This window comes from Protomyctophum parallelum, assembly GCF_964188405.1.
Source record: "Protomyctophum parallelum genome assembly, chromosome: 12".
Lineage (NCBI taxonomy): Eukaryota > Metazoa > Chordata > Actinopteri > Myctophiformes > Myctophidae > Protomyctophum > Protomyctophum parallelum.
Genome location: NC_139712.1, coordinates 37,988,107 through 38,005,982, shown reverse-complemented (window position 1 = coordinate 38,005,982; position 17,876 = coordinate 37,988,107). Strand labels below are relative to the sequence as shown.

The 17,876-nt window shown below is 41.8% G+C and overlaps 1 protein-coding gene across 7 annotated transcripts in view; it reads left to right on the top strand.

Annotated features, from left to right (window-relative positions):
- The window catches only part of atp8a2 (ATPase phospholipid transporting 8A2), a 74,415-nt gene that overhangs the window by 19,905 nt on the left and 36,634 nt on the right, over positions 1-17,876 (top strand). For 5 of the 7 annotated variants that reach the window (XR_014570037.1, XM_083778046.1, XM_083778043.1 and 2 more), the window contains 18 exons: positions 568-641; positions 1,927-1,996; positions 3,025-3,152; positions 4,056-4,167; positions 4,302-4,470; positions 4,632-4,655; positions 7,985-8,112; positions 8,326-8,403; positions 9,524-9,612; positions 9,978-10,022; positions 10,253-10,328; positions 10,906-11,103; positions 11,539-11,588; positions 11,700-11,769; positions 12,067-12,151; positions 12,525-12,664; positions 14,229-14,367; positions 15,532-15,596. Coding sequence is in view for 6 of the 7 variants with exons in the window: in XM_083778046.1 (XP_083634172.1) it covers positions 568-641; positions 1,927-1,996; positions 3,025-3,152; positions 4,056-4,167; positions 4,302-4,470; positions 4,632-4,655; positions 7,985-8,112; positions 8,326-8,403; positions 9,524-9,612; positions 9,978-10,022; positions 10,253-10,328; positions 10,906-11,103; positions 11,539-11,588; positions 11,700-11,769; positions 12,067-12,151; positions 12,525-12,664; positions 14,229-14,367; positions 15,532-15,596 (1,740 nt within the window). In the remaining variant the exon portion in view is untranslated. The remainder of the gene's footprint in view (positions 1-567; positions 642-1,926; positions 1,997-3,024; positions 3,153-4,055; positions 4,168-4,301; positions 4,471-4,631; positions 4,656-7,984; positions 8,113-8,325; positions 8,404-9,523; positions 9,613-9,977; positions 10,023-10,252; positions 10,329-10,905; positions 11,104-11,538; positions 11,589-11,699; positions 11,770-12,066; positions 12,152-12,524; positions 12,665-14,228; positions 14,368-15,531; positions 15,597-17,876) is intronic. The other 2 variants (XM_083778044.1, XM_083778045.1) reach the window with 2 other exon arrangements.

Below are 17,876 nucleotides of genomic sequence, written 5' to 3'. Positions count from 1 at the left end.
AATATATTCTATTGGTTTTAAAAGTCATTGCTTTTACAGTGTGGCTCCTCTAGGGGCCGAGCAGTCTAGAATTGGGTCTGTGCGTGTGTCTGTGCGTCTGCCCATGGCTAATCTTTCAACCACTGGACCGATCAATGCAAAGTTTAGGTAGGCCAAGGAAGTAAGTTAAATATGAAATGTCTCATCAAAGTAAATATTAAGAAAGTCTGCACATCCATTTCAAAATGGCTATAATTGAATGTTTTGCATTGCAAACATAGCATCTAACACATAATATGAGTACATATTATGTACTCATATATACTCAACAGCTCATACTGTATATTGAGTAGATGCATGTCATTTCACTTATGGCAAAATGCTAGCTTACAAACTTTGGGAGCTATGAACTTCTTCCTGTCACTTTCCCTACCTTGCACTCCCTTGGTCCCCAATTAATCCACTTCTCGTTTTCAGTTTTTCTGTCTTTTCTTAACTCCCCTCCCTATCTAACAACACCTGTTTTTCTTGTCATCTCCACCTTTTCTCTCTCCCCATGTTGTTGTAATGCCGCCTCCTGGCCACAAGGTGGCAGTAGGAGACATAGTGAAAGTGACTAATGGACAGCACCTTCCAGCTGACATGGTCATAGTGTCCTCCAGGTCAGCCTCCACTGTGTGTGTGTGTGTGTGTGTGTGTGTGTGTGTGTGTGTGTGTGTGTGTGTGTGTGTGTGTGTGTGTGTGTGTTGCATGCATATGCTTGTATTACTTAGCATGCTGCTTCTGTGTCTACAAGCATGCATGTTTGTGTGTCTACACGCATGCATGGTTGTGTGTCTACACGCATGCATGGTTGTGTGTCTACACGCATGCATGGTTGTGTGTCTACACGCATGCATGGTTGTGTGTCTACACGCATGCATGGTTGTGTGTCTACACGCATGCATGGTTGTGTGTCTACACGCATGCATGTTTGTGTGTCTACAAGCATGCATGGTTGTGTGTCTACACGCATGCATGTTTGTGTGTCTACAAACATGCATGGTTGTGTGTCTACACGCATGCATGTTTGTGGGTCTACAAACATGCATGGTTGTGTGTCTACAAGCATGCACAGTTGTGCCAGTCTTTGTGTTTCTGAATCTGGAGTATTGTCTATATTCCTTTGTTTCCCATTCATCTGATCATCTGAGTTTTTAACACTCATAGTTTTTCCTGACACAATAGTTAGTGTGAGTTACTATAGATGTGTTCTGTCATTTTCACCTCACTGTTTTCATACCTATAGTTGTAGTATATGGGGCTGTGTGTGCCCACGGAAAGCATTTTTTGACTGCCTTTTGGAGCACTTTGGAATGGATATCAATCATATCATGTCCAGAGTGTGTTTTCCACTTTGACAGTTGCCTCTTCCTCGATTTTGATTGGCTGACTTTGAAGCATGGCGCTTCTCCCCAACATCTGAACTATTTTGTACTTGCTTGTAAAATGCTGGATGTGGAGAACACTGAAACGCAAGAACATAAGTGCTCCTAGTGTGCCTTTCAAAAGGTTGCTGGTAGATCTGTAAAAAACGCATTCTTTGGACACAGCCCCTCAGACTAGTATAAAACATACCCAAGAATCATCAGTGATGTCATCTGTTGTTCATTGACTAGGTTTCATGCCGTTGCTATTATGCCTAAATTGTAGAAGTCCTTGATTAATTGTACCTTTTTCAAACTGTTATTAAATAATTACAGTTATAGACAGTTATACAATAATGCTAAAAGAGCAGCACTTGTGACACAACTTTAAATGAAGCCTTATTGTTGTTGGACTACAGGCTAAACAGTAAACACACGTCTATAGTATTTGTGGCGTCACTGTCCTACCCTTGGTATATTTTATTCTAGATCATAGTAAAAGTTTTACTTTGTAATGAAGGTATTTGTATTCTGTTCACAGTGAACCCCAGGCCATGTGTTACACAGAGACCTCCAACCTGGACGGAGAGACCAATCTGAAGATCAGACAGGTATGGACCTTTTGTGAAGGGTCATGGAATCTCTGGTTTCATTTCCTCTCCGCCCATGTCACTAGTTTTTAACATGTTCTTTTAATGAAATAGGCGTATAGCAGCAGTAGAGAGGGAGGGTGAGTGGCTGGAGCATCTATCCCTATTGTATCAATCAATCAAACTTTATTAAAGACATGGTCCATAGTAACAATGGACCATAGGGGGAGTCAACATTTGGGATACCGACAAAAAGAGCAATTAAACGTCAACGAACGTACATTTCACTAGTTGGACAAAATTCTGAATCATGTTATGATTCAGAATAGTTTGACACATGATTGATATCAAGTAACTAAAAAAGAAAGCAATTTGGTTTGTTGGTCCCCTTTAACACTTACAGCACGTAGGACGCCTGAGAACGTCATAGGATACCGAACGTAGAGTTCTAAGGACGTCTGAGGACGTCCTAGCGACATCCCAGCGATGCGGGGCGAGATATTAATATTCAGAATTTTTCCTATTTATTTTTTTGGCATTTCGCTTTTCGCTTGCCGTATGCTAACGCTCAGTGCAACTATTAGCTTATTATTGACTCCCACGTTAGCGAGACGGAAAGAATGACTCGTAGCTCCTAATCCAGGGCGCTCTCCGTGGTGATGAATAGAGCGATATGCTGGCGCTTATTTTCTGCTCCTCATCCGTCTCTCCCGCAAAATATGAACGCTTTTTGGAGCGTAAAACAATATATTAAGATGATCGGGGATGTTGAGGTCACTTTGTAAAGTCAACTTTTTTAGGAAAGTGTTTCCGGTTCATGGCTTTCAAAGTAAAAGCGATCAGACACCTCCGGTATTCTATAGCCTATATTTTGAAGGCAGTCGGCGTACTCAATGTGTTAAGTACAACCTTTTTTCAAATGTGTCTCATAGCTTAAACTCATATTGCATATTGCACCCATTTTTACTCTCAGTTAATTTAAGTGTGTGTGTGTGTGTGTGTGTGTGTGTGTGTGTGTGTGTGTGTGTGTGTGCGCGTGTGCGCATCAGGGTCTCTCTCTCACGGCCGGTCTCCAGTCCTTGGAGGAATTGACAGGTCTGGTTGGACGTCTGGAGTGTGAAGGCCCCAACAGACACCTGTATGACTTCACTGGTACTCTACGCCTGGAAAACCTCAAGTAAGACTCACATTAAGAATATCATTGCTATGCTGTGTGTATATTTTTGAATATATATATAAATCTTTTTTTTATCGAACATTTGTAACTAAAATCTTTGCTTTTGGGGTCCCTGGAACAAAATATTTTGAGATGGGGCCAAACACCTTTGGGGTGGTGGGGTGGGTGGGTAGCCTAAACCTAAACCCTCACTTACGGTCATGTTTTATTAAACCGTTTTTCCACCGGTGCCAGACTTGCCGTTGACAATGCGTTTACTTACTGATGACCCTAAGTCCATGTGATTAACATTATTTGTTTACAGTTAGAGCCATGGGCTAAACCTTGTTGGAAATCAACGTCACTTAGCGTTTCACTGTGGATGACTCATTATTGTGCTATTACACATTGTGTGTTTAGTACATATTGTGTGTATAGTACAACACAAATTCATTACTGCAAATGGCCAAAAAACGGACGAGATAATTCACTGATGCGTTTTGTACAAAGCATATACAAACATTTCACCCTAGCAGCTGCTCTTTTAACCCTTTCAATCTCGGAGAGCATCTGTGTAATTTTAAACATAATGTTTTCCGAAACCTCAAGTCTAATGCTTTATCTGATCAAGTGTCATGCATAACATTAACCTGTTGTATTAAATGATCCAGCTTTATGGTAAGAAACACTTTATTTTAAAATGTGGTGTTACTTTCAAGCCTTCACTAACCTGAAGAAGATTGATGATCTGCCATATTTACCTCTCTAAATGTTGGCCGAGCGCCCAAAACATGTGCACTGTACATTTACACCAAAATAGTTCATTTTTACTGTCTGGATTATAATGTGCCAGACCTTGTTAACTTACACCATATATTTTTTACCCAATATCTTTTCACCCAAACCTAACTCTTCTCTCCCCAGCCCTGTTCCTGTTGGTCCCGACCAGGTGCTGCTGCGAGGAGCCCAGCTCAGGAACACACAATGGGTTGTAGGAATCATAGTCTACACTGGGCACGACTCCAAGCTGATGCAGGTAAAATAAACAAATGACATTGCACGGTTGCTTAAAGATCTGTTTGACTACTGGCCTGTTAAACCTGATTTGTTTTGTAAAATCAGTAAGAATTGCCACCTCTTCCCCACACACACACACACACACACATACAGAACTCAACCAAGGCGCCCCTCAAACGGTCCAACGTGGAGCGAGTGACCAACGTCCAGATCCTGGTTCTGTTCTGCATCTTGCTGGTCATGGCTCTCATCAGCTCTGTTGGTGCTGCGATATGGAACCGACAACACACAGAGGAGGCATGCTGGTACCTGTCCCGCGCTGGTGAGAACCCCCCCCCCCACCCACACACACACACACACACACACACACACACACACACACACGCGCGCACACACCCTCTTGGTATTGCTGTTCACATAATACATTGTGTTGGGTGATAAACTCATCTAACCTCTTATAAAACACTTTCTCCAATATTTTAGAAGACTGTGGAAAGACGGAAACAGGTCTGTAGTTTGTGAGTTTGTGTTTGTCTACAGTCATATATTGGTATGACCTTTGCTATTTTCATCTTGTTAGGAAATATTCCTGTTTTTAACGATTGGTTACAGATATACTGGTGGGTCAAAGTTAGACACATATTCTATGATACTTTTAACTAATGCCATGTCAATTCCATTATTGTCTATAGATGTCTTAGCCTTACATATATTGACAATGTCAATTATTTATATTTCATCTGTTCCCTTTAAAATCATCACATTATTCCACATTATTTTTATTAACAGTCTTTGGAATCTCCTTAGCCAAATCAGGACCAACATTAACGGGAAAAAAATCTTTGAATTCATCAGACACTAAATTAATTTGATTAATAGTTGTATTGTCCGAAAATAATTTGGATATCCTATTTTTCCAGCCCCCTTTTTTATAATTCCATTCTGTATGTATTTTTAATATATATACAGATATACAAGATATATTTAATATCTTGTTTTCCTCCAGTACTTTATGTACCGGTAATCCCTTTTACTGCTTCTCATTATTTGTGTGAGTTTATTTTGTCATTTTTTGTGTGTTCTGCCCTGTTTATTGTTTTTTAAGAATTATATAGTGCGTTTTTCTTCTTGCATGCTTTTTGTATTCCCTTAGTTATCCATGGTTTTCCAGCACATTTCTGTTTGACAGTTTTCTTCACTAGAGGATAGTTCTTAACCTAGAGAGCAGTTAATGTAGATTTGTTTTATATATTATTCATTCACATCCTCTTTTGCATCCTTGTTGGTCCTGATACCGCCCTTAATGACCGCAAAGACTGGCAAGTGGTCAATTGCATCATTTATAATTATTCCACTTACTATTTTTCTATCAATAACATTGCTAAATATATTATCAACTAGAACTGCACTCTGTCGAGTGCATACTTGCTTGTTGCACACTAGTAGGCCATAAATGGCCAACTAGTGCGCAAGCAGAGCGCGCAAGTACTTTCGACCGCTACAAACTGTCAACCAATTACATATACATATACTATGTATATGTATATGTAATTTGTCCGTCCCAGCCAACCCGCCACTTTTTATGCGTATGCACCGTCCCAGCAAATTGTGCCTGATACGGCAGTGGTGCCAGATTACATACATGTATACACAGGAGCATTACCTTTAATCCTCCCAACACTAAAACATATCACATAAAACATATCATTACGTCACCATCGAAAACCAATTACACTCTGGCATTGGGTCCTTTAATCCACATATTTCTTACGTCATCATTGAGAGCTAGTTATACATATACTATATATATATGTAATTTGTAAGTTGATTAGCGGTATACTGTGGTTACTTTGCGCCAAAAACCGTCCCAGCCAACCCGCCACTTTTGATGCGTATGCAAATAAAACAGCAAATTGTGCCTGATTTGCTGGGACCAGATTACATACATGACCATATTTCTTACGTCATCATTGAGAGCTAGTCATACATATACTATATATAGTTATTTGTAAGTTCATTAGCGGTATACTGTGGTTAATTTGCGCCAAAAAACGTCCCAGCCAACCCGCCACTTTTGATGCATATGCAAATAAAACAGCAAACTGCCTGATTTGCTGGGACCAGATTACATACATGACAATATTTCTTATGTCATCATTGAGAGCTAGTCATACATATACTATATATTTGTAATTTGTAAGTTGATTAGTGGTATACTGTGGTTACCGCCAAAAACCGCCAAAAACCGCCCCAGCAAACCCGCCACTTTTGATGCGTATGCAAATAAAACAGCAAATTGTGCCTGATTTGCTGGGACCAGGTTACATACATGTATACACAGGAACATTACCTTTAATCCTCCCAACACTAAAACATATCGTCATTACGTCACAATCGAAGACCAATTACACTCTGGCATTGGGTCCTTTAATCCACATATTTCTTACGTCATCATTGAGAGCTAGTTATACATATACACACCATGTACTCTGGTCTCAGCAAATCAGGCACAATTTGCTATTTTATTTTACAAATTACATATATATAGTATATGTATGACTAGCTCTCAATGATGACGTAAGAAATATGGTCATGTATGTAATCTGGTCCCAGCAAATCAGGCACAATTTGCTGTTTTATTTGCATACGCATCAAAAGTGGTGGGTTGGCTGGGACTGTGCATACGGAGTACGGACCGGGCGAAACTATTACTTGCGTGCTCTGCTTGCGCAAGTAATGAGTGTAACACTATGTGTTGTTGTTGTAGTTGTGATGCTGGGATATAAACTATACTGTACGTACCTGGTGTTCTATAAACACATTAACACAACCTATCAGTGCTTTTATTTTTATCTCACTTTCTACGGTAATACATCCCATGATATTAACTATTACCATTGACATTTTACTCCTATTGTATAATCTTTGTTTACTATTGCCGTAATTACTGTCTCAACAAATTCCTATTCCCTTGTTGTCCTATTAGCTCTATAAAACCATATTGCTGTTCACAAAAAAGCGGATTATTATCTCTGGTGAAGCACTCTTAATCTTAATCTTACTGAGCCATTGGTTTCCAGGAATTCAACAATGTGTTGCTCCAGTGTTTCTTTCTTATTTTTTACAATATTGTTTGGGCTTTTTGCCTTCATTGATAGATATAGTAGTAGATATAATAGTAGGTTGACAGGAAACGGGGGAGAGAGATGGAGGGGGGGGAGACACACACACAAATATCCTCGGGATCGCGGTTCTAACCCACAACATGCTGTCAGGCTGGATTACCAGCATAGGTGGACCGCTAGGCTGGCCCGGGCCCCAGTGTTTCTAATTCAGCTGCGGAAGGCTCCTCACTCCCGAGTCCCGGTAGCCTCCTTTGTGGCTGCCCTGGTATTGGAGACTGGTGTCTTGTCTTCAATCCATTATGATCATTCGTCCTTGAGTATTGTTCAAGATCTGCCACTTGATTTTCCAGAATTGCGATCTTTTTTTCCTCCATATTTTGTTGTTTAAGTAATTGAACAGCGATGAACCGCGATCAATCCCATTATTTTGTGGAAACTGTTGAAAGGTCCTCTGTCACTGCCTTTTTTGGAGACATTTTTATTACACCCTAAGCTCGAGTGTTGAGTTATTAAAAAAAAAGAAAAAAGGACACGAGCTCAGCACACCAAACACTTGCTGCGTGCGTCTCTGCATGCACCTGTGTGATTGTGATTCCACACTTTTGATGTATTCATAGTTATGACTTGGAAGCTATCAGAATGTGTAAGTAACTGTGTGTGTGTGTGTGTGTGTGTGTGTGTGTGTGTGTGTGTGTGTGTGTGTGCGTGCAGGTGACATCTCGGTAAACTTTGCGTACAACCTGCTGACATTCATCATCCTGTACAACAACCTGATTCCCATCAGCCTGCTGGTGACTCTGGAGGTGGTCAAGTTCACACAGGCCCTCTTCATTAACTGGGTATGGTCAGCGTGTGTGTTCCGATTCATTGTCCCATAGCTTCGTTTTATTGGCTTGACAGTAGTTCTGAACCGGAAACGTACTGTAGGAGCCATTCAATCAAAGCTACGGGGAACTACATGTGCATGCTTTTGTGTTGGTTGTGTGTATGCACATATAAAATGTTGTCTTTGTGGTCTAATTTATCTTGTCTGGTGTTTTGTTGTTGTTCAGGATGTAGAGATGTATTATGCAGAGTCAGACACACCCGCCATGGCCCGGACGTCCAATCTCAACGAAGAACTGGGCCAGGTGAGGACAAGCCCCTCCCATTGACTTATACGCGTCTGACATGTCAGTGACTTCCTCAATTAGAATGTCAAACTTTATAACTTCCTACTAGGAACATTTCAATAAAACTGCCCTTTTTAGATCGGAGTTCCTAGTCAGGAGCTCGGGGCAGGTTTTCTCAAACCCGTTGGTCAGATCCACATGGACCACATCATCAACAGTAAAGATGACAAGATGTTATGCTTCATACACAGATTAATTATCTTGTAAGGCCACTTGACTGCAGGTGTCCGTGTTTTTCTCAGCTTGGTAGCTTGAGCAAACGGTCGGTTATCTGTAATCACATGTTCCCCACATCCAGCCATAAACGAACACAGCATGAAATAGGGACAGCGTGTCGAAATAGGGATTTCAGGTTTCTAGCAACAGAACGCAAGTGCAGACGCTGGAAGCGAGACTTGGTTGTAAAAAGATGGAAGGCTAGACTGATCCGACAGGTGGATAGTTAAGTAGAACTACTCCACACAGTAACAGGCGGAACGTCTAGACCACTAGCAGCTTAGAACACAATCGGTCAACTGGGACCGAAGGGCACAGATTAAATACACAAGAGGTAATGAGGGACAGCTGGCAGAGGAAGGATTCAGGAATACACGTGTGAGAATCACCAGAGACTTCTGTTGGGCCTGAAGAGAAAAACACAGGGGGAGACAGGTGACGACTAGTCAAGTAAACAGACTCAGAAAATGTTAGCTTAGCTTAACCCGTCTGTGCTGGGGGAACTACCCATAGATCCGAAGTCCCGTTAGTCCGAACATGCACTGCTCCCGTGCTTGCGGTTAGGTTTAGGTTTGCTCCCGTGCTTGCGGTTAGGTTTAGGTTAGGGTTAGAGATAGGGATAGTAATTTCGGAACAATGAACCTTCTGACTAATGAAATGGGAGTTAAATGCTGCAATTTGTAAAAATGGCAAAATATGACATCGTTGAAGTGGGACTCATAAAATGTCCCTGGGACTCATTTCTAAAAGACCATCCTTGCATCCCGGGACTCATTACATTGAAAACCTATTTACATCACTGGAGCGAGTGTCGACTGTCGACTGTCTCTCATTTCCTCTTCTGCTTCTTTATCTCGCCCAGGTGAAGTATCTCTTTTCCGACAAGACAGGAACTCTAACTTGTAATGTCATGCACTTCAAGAAGTGTACCATTGCTGGGATAACCTATGGGTGAGTCACCTCTCTCACGCTACCATGGTGTTCCTTGCAGAGTGACAGTAGATACTACACGCATAAATCTTCTAACACGATGTTCTAGCTACATGCTGCTAACAGTCTTTGCACGTGCTGTATGTTTCACTTGATCGCTAACAATTTATAGTATTAATTTATAGTATTAATTTATAGTATTAATTTATAGAATTAATTTAACTGATCAACTAATACATGACTCATACTAACTTGACCCTGATGATGATCAATTTTATTGATGGACCTATGAATTAATCTCTTTCCCTCGCCTGCTTGTTTGATTGAACTAATCTACCCATCAACTGATCGATTCCTCTACGACACTACTTGATTTATCAATGCAGCCATTTCCCTGACCTTGACTGCGATCGTTCCATGGAGGACTTCAGGTCAGTAGTTGTACTGACATTGGTGATTTTACACTGTCTTTGTGCCATGATGACACATTGTTGAAATGTGATTGTATGTCTACTACTATAATTATCGATTTACACCAAGATAACTCAAAACACTCAGTCCCGTCTATCTAGCCACATGTTATGGCTTTCAGTGGCTGATAGAAGAACAATTTTTGCACACAAGAATAATCCCCTCTTCCCTCTTGTGCTTCCCTTTTTAGCCACCTTCCGTCCAACAGCAATAACTCCACAGAGTTCGACGACCCCGCTCTCATCGAGAACATCGAGAAGGACCATGTAGGTGTCCGACAATGTTCTTCTCAGAGATTTCTCTATTTGAAGACAATGCCATGGCAGCCAGAGAGCATAATGTGAAAATATAATGGCTACAGCCTACCATGTGAAATTGTGAATATGATTAATCAGTTCCATTAGAAACAACTTGTGGAAGTCCTACTGTTGGGCATAATGTAAATTGTGGTTCCCATACTCTCTTACTAGTGTATGCCCACTACAGTTTGTTTCCAGTACCCCTTGAACAGCACAAAATATTTTCCTGATAAATTTAGCTTTTCTTTTGCCCACTTATTTTCTTGTGTTTGGATTTAACATTCAAAACTCCCTCAGGCAAGAGGGAGTTTTTTTTTATTGACGGGTGGCTAACGTGTATTGCCATTTGGTTATGTTGAATATATGGCATATACAAGCTGTTTCAGATGTCTATGATAGTTTCCAGATGTAACTGGTTTAATGAATGTGGATAAATTGTTCATAACTAATATCAGACAAAAAAAAGTCTCCTTCCTTGCGTACTGCAAAACATGTAAATAACCTCTCTCTCTCTGTGTCTCTCTGTCTCTCTCTCTATGTCCAGCCTACGTCTCCTCAGATCTGTGAGTTCCTCACCATGATGGCAGTGTGCCACACAGTGGTCCCAGAGAGGCCAGAGAGAGAAGAGGACGGGATCATCTACCAGGCCTCCTCACCTGACGAAGGAGCACTCGTGAAAGGAGCCAAAGGACTGGGCTTTGTCTTCACCGCTAGGACCCCAGATTCTGTCATCATCGATGCTGTACGTGTGTGTGTGTGGGGATGGGGGGTAGTGTGCATGAGATAAGCAAATAGTCTCACGTAACCAGATATCCACAAGCTCCGTGAAAGGAAAAATATATTTTAAAATGTTTAAAACATATTTTTGAATTCCCATTTCTGATGAGCAGCGAGCAAAATATCCTTATTTGACTAAATTTACAGTAGGACAAATGTATGCGACTGCAAAGACCAAGTTGGGGAAGTGGGGAGGGGGCGGGACGTCTGCTTTACTCCCAGATTCCTTTACACAGACTGTATGATGGAATCATTTGAAAATTGTGCGAGTCAATAGTCTGGCTCGAGAGACTAGGCAAACGCTTACGTTTGTTTTAACTGCATGCTCAGAGAGAGTGTTTGTGCAAGTGTCTGTGTATGTGTTTACTTATATAATACTAGACATATCATTGTGTTTCAGAGAGGAAAAGAGAATACCTATGAGCTACTGAACGTGCTGGAGTTTTCCAGGTAACATTGAACGCGTGTGCAATGTGTGCATAACCATTATCCAGACTTGGGCAAGAATACTGTGACGTCTGATGACTCTTGTTTCATGCTGTTACTTGATTTCTTCCAAAGCAATCGCAAGCGCATGTCCGTTGTGGTCAGGACTCCCGATGGGAAGCTTCGTCTGTACTGTAAAGGAGCTGTAAGTTTGTCCCATAATGTTTTTTTTTTTTTTTTTAATAAATCTTTATCCCACGATTTTGTAACCCAGTTTTTCTTTTCACCCAGTGCCAATTATCTAATGTAATCCTGGGCGCTACACTCCCATAATGTTTTAAAGTCACCCATAAGCTATATTGTATTAAAATACTCTACCATACAGATTTGACAAAATAACTTTGGGATCGCTAAATGAAAAAGCTACATTGTACAGCTTTAATGCAAAATGGCTTCTACTCACATTTGAAGAGTGATATGTTAATTTGTTTATTTCTTCTAGGATAATGTGATTTTTGAGCGCCTGACTGAGGAATCCCAATACAAAGATCTAACTATTGCTCATCTAGAGCAGTTTGCTACTGAAGGTAGGAAGCAAAGGAGGAACTGAAGCCATTATATAATGTTTTGCATAAAACTGAGCAGTCTTTTGTTTTGCCTGTATTCTTGTCGTCCATATCATCATGCAGACGACCAATAAACTGAAATATGCACATCAAAGGCATCATAGTGTCCCTTTAACCCATTCTGAACGGGAACCCATTTTGGTGTTAGCATCATGTCGTGCTTTAGCTATTGAAAAAATAGCAGATCTACAAGCTCATAGCACGCCACCGAGTGGCGCGCTACGAGCTTGTGGGTCTGCTATTTTTTGAAAAATCGAAGAACGACTGACATTTTTAGAATCTGATCTCAGGTCAGAATAGGTTAACAATTTTAAATTGCTCTCCATCCACCCAGGACTGAGGACCCTGTGTTTTGCCTACGTGGACCTGGAGGAGGCAGCCTATCAGGAGTGGCTGAAGGAATACACACGAATCAGCACTGTGCTCAAAGACCGTGCCCAGAAACTAGAGGAGTGCTACGAGCTGATAGAAAAGGTACGTACGTACGTACGTCCTCTCTTCATGTGTCCTCTCTCTCCTCCTCTCTCCTTTACTCTCTCTTTCTCTCAATTCTATTCAAAAAGGCTTCGTTGGCATGAGAAAACATACGTTTACATTGCCAAAGCAACAAGTGGAATCCAAAATGCACTCGATGCAGGCATAAACACAATGATTAGTAGTCTTTAAGGTAGTCTCTCTCTCTCTCCTTTGCTTTCAGTCTCTCTTCCTTTGTTCATTTGTCTGTGCCTATATCTCACTTTTCTTTCTGTCCCTCAGTCTCTCACTACACATGTTTACCAGCAGGTGGCACAGTGGCTCCACAGATGTCTTCATCTCAGTAATCCCAACTGTTGTTCATCAACTATCCATCAAGTCCTTCTATGACAACCCATTGCCAGAAGCCATGTCACCTTCAGGGTGTGTGTGTGTGTGTGTGTGTGTGTGTGTGTGTTTTGCCTTTAGGTGAGACCAGAGTGAGACCACACAGAGAGACGGTGCAGCTCCATGGCACATGACTGATTGGTTTGGAATTCTTCTGTTGTTTGGTCAGGCAGGTTGCAACAGTGAGGGGGGAAAGAAATGAATGGATGAGTAGAGCAGAGCAGAGAGAGAATTAAGATGAGAGCTAGCTTTGAACCCCTAAACTCTGTAACTTCACAGAAAACTCATCACATGTAAGGATTGTTGAGGCGTGGGAGAATGAAGTCACGCGTGTGCGCGCCGCACGCACACATTCGCTCACAAATCAAAATGTCCTTCAGAGATGAACAGTTGAATGTGTTCTGAGGAAAATATGTGATAGGATTGATTTGTGGTGCTATGTGGGATTTGCACTATTAACATTTTTAGCAGTTCAGGAATGGGGGATTAAGTGTTGATGTTGTCTTCTATTGACAAATGGAATAAAAGACTGTAGCACTCTCAGAGGACAGAGGCAAGCTGCTTGCTAGGAGAGAACAAGGAATTCAAAGTCAAACCGAGGGGTTTAAGGAGAGAGTATAGGTGAGAAAATTGGGAGAAGAGAAAAAAGAGAGAAGTAGGGGTGGGTGGGTGGGGGGTGCTTAGACTGGAAGACCACAAGGCTAATTACCTGCACCCGCCTGCCAAGAGCCCTATAAAACCGGAGTCAACAACACAGCAGTGTTATGTCTCTGTGTGAGTTTGCCCCGGTGTGTATCTGTGTGTGTATCTGTGCGTCTAATGAGGGTACATGTGTGTTTTAAATGCTGAACAAATTAAAGCCCGGGGAGAAATGTAAACCGTGCTGCTTTCTTGGCGTGCAGACAAAGCGGCACAGAGTGGTATATACTGTACAGTACGTACTAGTGAGCTGGACTCCACATCGCTGCCGGCAACCATCTTCTCCCCCACATGAGCAGCCCTGCGTTGCATAAACGCTGCTGTCACGCTGGTGGAGTTTGCAGCCGTCAATATGCAGTCACATGACCTGCAGGTCACATGACCTGCACTGCTAACTCTTTTTCTTTCTTATTTTTTTGCTATCGCTCATTATGTGCTCCCCCCCCCCCCCCTCTCTCTCCCTCCCCCCTCCCGACAGAACTTAATGCTGCTAGGGGCCACAGCCATAGAAGACCAACTCCAGGCAGGGGTCCCGGAGACCATCGCCACTCTATTGAGGGCGGGAATCAAGATCTGGGTCCTCACTGGAGACAAGCAGGAGACTGCCATCAACATAGGTTAGAGAAAGAGAGGGGGCGAGAACATTTATGGGCTTTTGTTCAACTTTTGGGGTTTCTGTTTAAAAGTGCAGTTGTATATTTTGATTCACTGATCACTGCAAAACAACATTTATATTCCAATAACGGGCAGCATGGCTGGTTCACGCTTTCGCTATCGATATTTATTATATTTAATGCAGTTTGTTAGAAAAGTTGCTCAAATCACAAAGTGATGTTCAGTGGCAAAGCTGCACTATACAGGCTGACTGCTTGAGTGCATGTCCTAATGTGGTGAAGGTCTAGTATACAGTATGTCCCATTTGACCAAATGGAAATGGCAACCTTTATGCTTCCCCCATAACGACAAAGTTGCTTTAGGAGAACACTGCTGGTGTAACTATGAGCGCCACTGAAATATAAAATGCTGACACAACTTTCACGCTCCTCATGAGTTTCACTTTCGGATGACCTAATCTGACATTTCATGTTCTATGCATGGAGGTGCTTCTGTGTCATGGGTTGTGTGATTAGTCTACTTCTGTACGTACAGACAGACAAAACACTGTTCTACACCAGGGGTTCTACACCAGGGGGTCGCGGGGGTCGCGAGACATGCCAAAGCATTCCTGGGGGTCCCCAGCCAAAAACATTGAGAATCCCTGTTCTAGACAGCTTGGCCGAGTGTGCAGCTGCAGACCATGCAGCTTCAGTCAGACTTTCTTTCTCTTTTCTGATCAATTTGTTATTTCGATAGTATGTTGTTTAAACTTGGACTACTTTCTTTTTTTTACCTAGGATCCTAGTTTCTTAAGGCATACGCTGTTTCTCTGCATGCACCTGTATATGATTATCTTGCTTTATTGAAAGTCGCTCTGGATAAGAGCGTCTGCTACTGTAAATGCTTAAATTGTAATGTGATTTGTTTTTAGTTAGTTAACCATTAAACGCTTGAGGCTTAGAAAACTGCCTGTGTACTTGGACAGATTATTTTCCCCTTTCTACACCTTCGCCAAAAGTATCCGATCCATAAGCTCAAAACTATTTTTTAGCTATACTGAAGTGAAGATGATCAAAAGGTGTTGTGTACTGGTGTGAGAAGTGTTTTCTAACTCTGTTATGAGCCGTTTGAGAGACACGGCCCTGGCTAAATCTAATCTCCCTTTTCATTTTTCCATTTCTCAGGTTACTCCTGTCGTCTGATAACGCACGGCATGTCCCTCATCATCGTCAACGAGGACTCACTGGATGTGAGTAGCACCCCCCCCCCCCTCCCTCTGCCCCCCCCCCCCCCACCTGTTTTCTATGTGCTGTATGTAGTGTTGGACATTCATTCACTCACTGGTCATTTTGTTCTTACTCCACTTACTACAACCCCTAGTATGAAGTAAGAAAATGGCTTGTATAAATTGGGCTTAACAGATTGCAGGTGTGTTTGACAAAAGGTCAGACGTCATGTGCAGGAAACAATGCTTTCTGCATTCTTGAAGGTCCTTAAACCATGCTGAACCTCTGCAACAATTTAATTTAGGAGACTAAATGTTGCTGCGTGTGTGTGTGTGTGTGTGTGTGTGTATATATATATATATATATATATATATATATATAGAGAGAGAGAGAGTTGGACGTCTTACTGCATCATCAACTTATTTATTAGCACGACTTCGTCGTGGCTTCGTCAGGTGCTATATATGCATTGACTATTCAAAAATAGCAGATATACTGTACAAGCCCATATTGTGAGAAGTGAGAGAACTACTGATGTAGAAGGAATTTGTAGAATCGTCCGCAAGACTGTGTGTGTGTGTGTGTGTGTGTGTGTGTGTGTGTGTGTGTGTGTGTGTGTGTGTGTGTGTGTATTATATATTACACACAGACACATATAATTGTTTTCTCATTATACTGTGGGAACAGGGGGTGCATGGTGGGGAAGGGCATATGATGGTGGTGGGGTCTTAACAAGGTTACCGTGGGAACCAGGGTGCGGTACACACCCTGGTTGGTGGGTGTGACCCTTTTTGTCTGCGTACAGGTGGAGGTAATTAAAGTGTCTGGTGTCCATTTGGAGAATGGGATGAAAGACAACAGATACCGCCTCTATTAGTTCTCTCTCTCTCCCTCTGTCATTCAGTCTACCTTTCTCTTTCTACATCTCTTACTACCAGTCTCCTCTCTTTGTCAAAACACGACTGCACACACACACACACACACACACACACACACACACACACACACACACACACACACACACACACACACACACACACACAGGGGTCAGCGACGTCGTTAACCCATTTATATATACTACATATATACTACAAGCTCAACAACAAGGTACTAAGATGAGCAAGCGCTACGAGCTTGTAGGTCTGCTATTTTTGAAAAATCGAAGAACGACTGACATAGAAACATATCTTTTTCAGAAAACTTTCAAACAGGCATTTTTAGAATCTGGTCAGGTCAAAATGGGTTAATTGACGTGTGGTTGCTTTGCATGCCATGTTGATGTGTGACCACTGCATCTAATTGGCTGGATTGCTCTCATGTGAGAATAGAATACTGTAACACACAGCCACACAACATACATCTCTCTGTGTCTCTCTCTCTCTCCCCCTCTCAATCCGTCTCAGTGTTTTCACCTTTTACTGTTTGTTTATCTGTGAGGCCGGCTAGATCATGGGTCATAAACTCTAAGTATACACACTGTGTTTGTGTGCATAAGCTCTCACATGTGTTTGTATGGATGCGTGTCAGAGTCTTTTTGTTTTCAGTGCAGTGTTGTTGAGCCTAAACTGTGTTGACATGTCGGTGTTCATGATCAACGATGTTCCAGTTAATGTGCCAAAACGTGAATGTTATACTGTAGCACTGCATTAGAGAACACTGTGTGTCTAACATTAATCCCCCATCATGTAGTAGTCTCTATTCTATATGCCCTCTATAGAGCGTCGCAGTTCCTCCCCCTTTCAGAAAAACGAGTGGCCCAGGAAATGAAAACCCAATGCATTCTCCCATAGGCATTTCTTATTTAATTTATTTAAAGACCTTTTAAGCGCCGTACGAAGCCAACTCTTGTCGTGACAAATCATGACAACACACAAAATTTTTCGGGCCAAACTAATAATTACAAAGAAGAAAAACAACAAAAGAAGTGTTGTAACCTGCCGTTTTTTTCTACTTTCTAATTCTTTGTTTGTCCCGAAAAATTGTGTGTGTTGTCATGATTTGTCATGACAAGAGTTGGCTTCGTACAGCGCTTAAAAGGTCTTTAAATAAATTAAATAATAAATGCCTATGGGAGAATGCATTGGGTTTTCATTTCCTGGGCCACTCGTTTTTCTGAAAGGGGGAGGGACTGCGACGCTCTATAGGATGACCGGGAAGGCAGGCGCTCTCAGACGACAAATTGAGTTGGGCAGGAGGAACATGGAACATCACCTTAATTAACTTGCTGTAGGCTCAGAGACTGGCCTATTCAATTAGTAATTACAAGAGGGTGGAAATTAACGGTGACTGGATCACTCTTAACC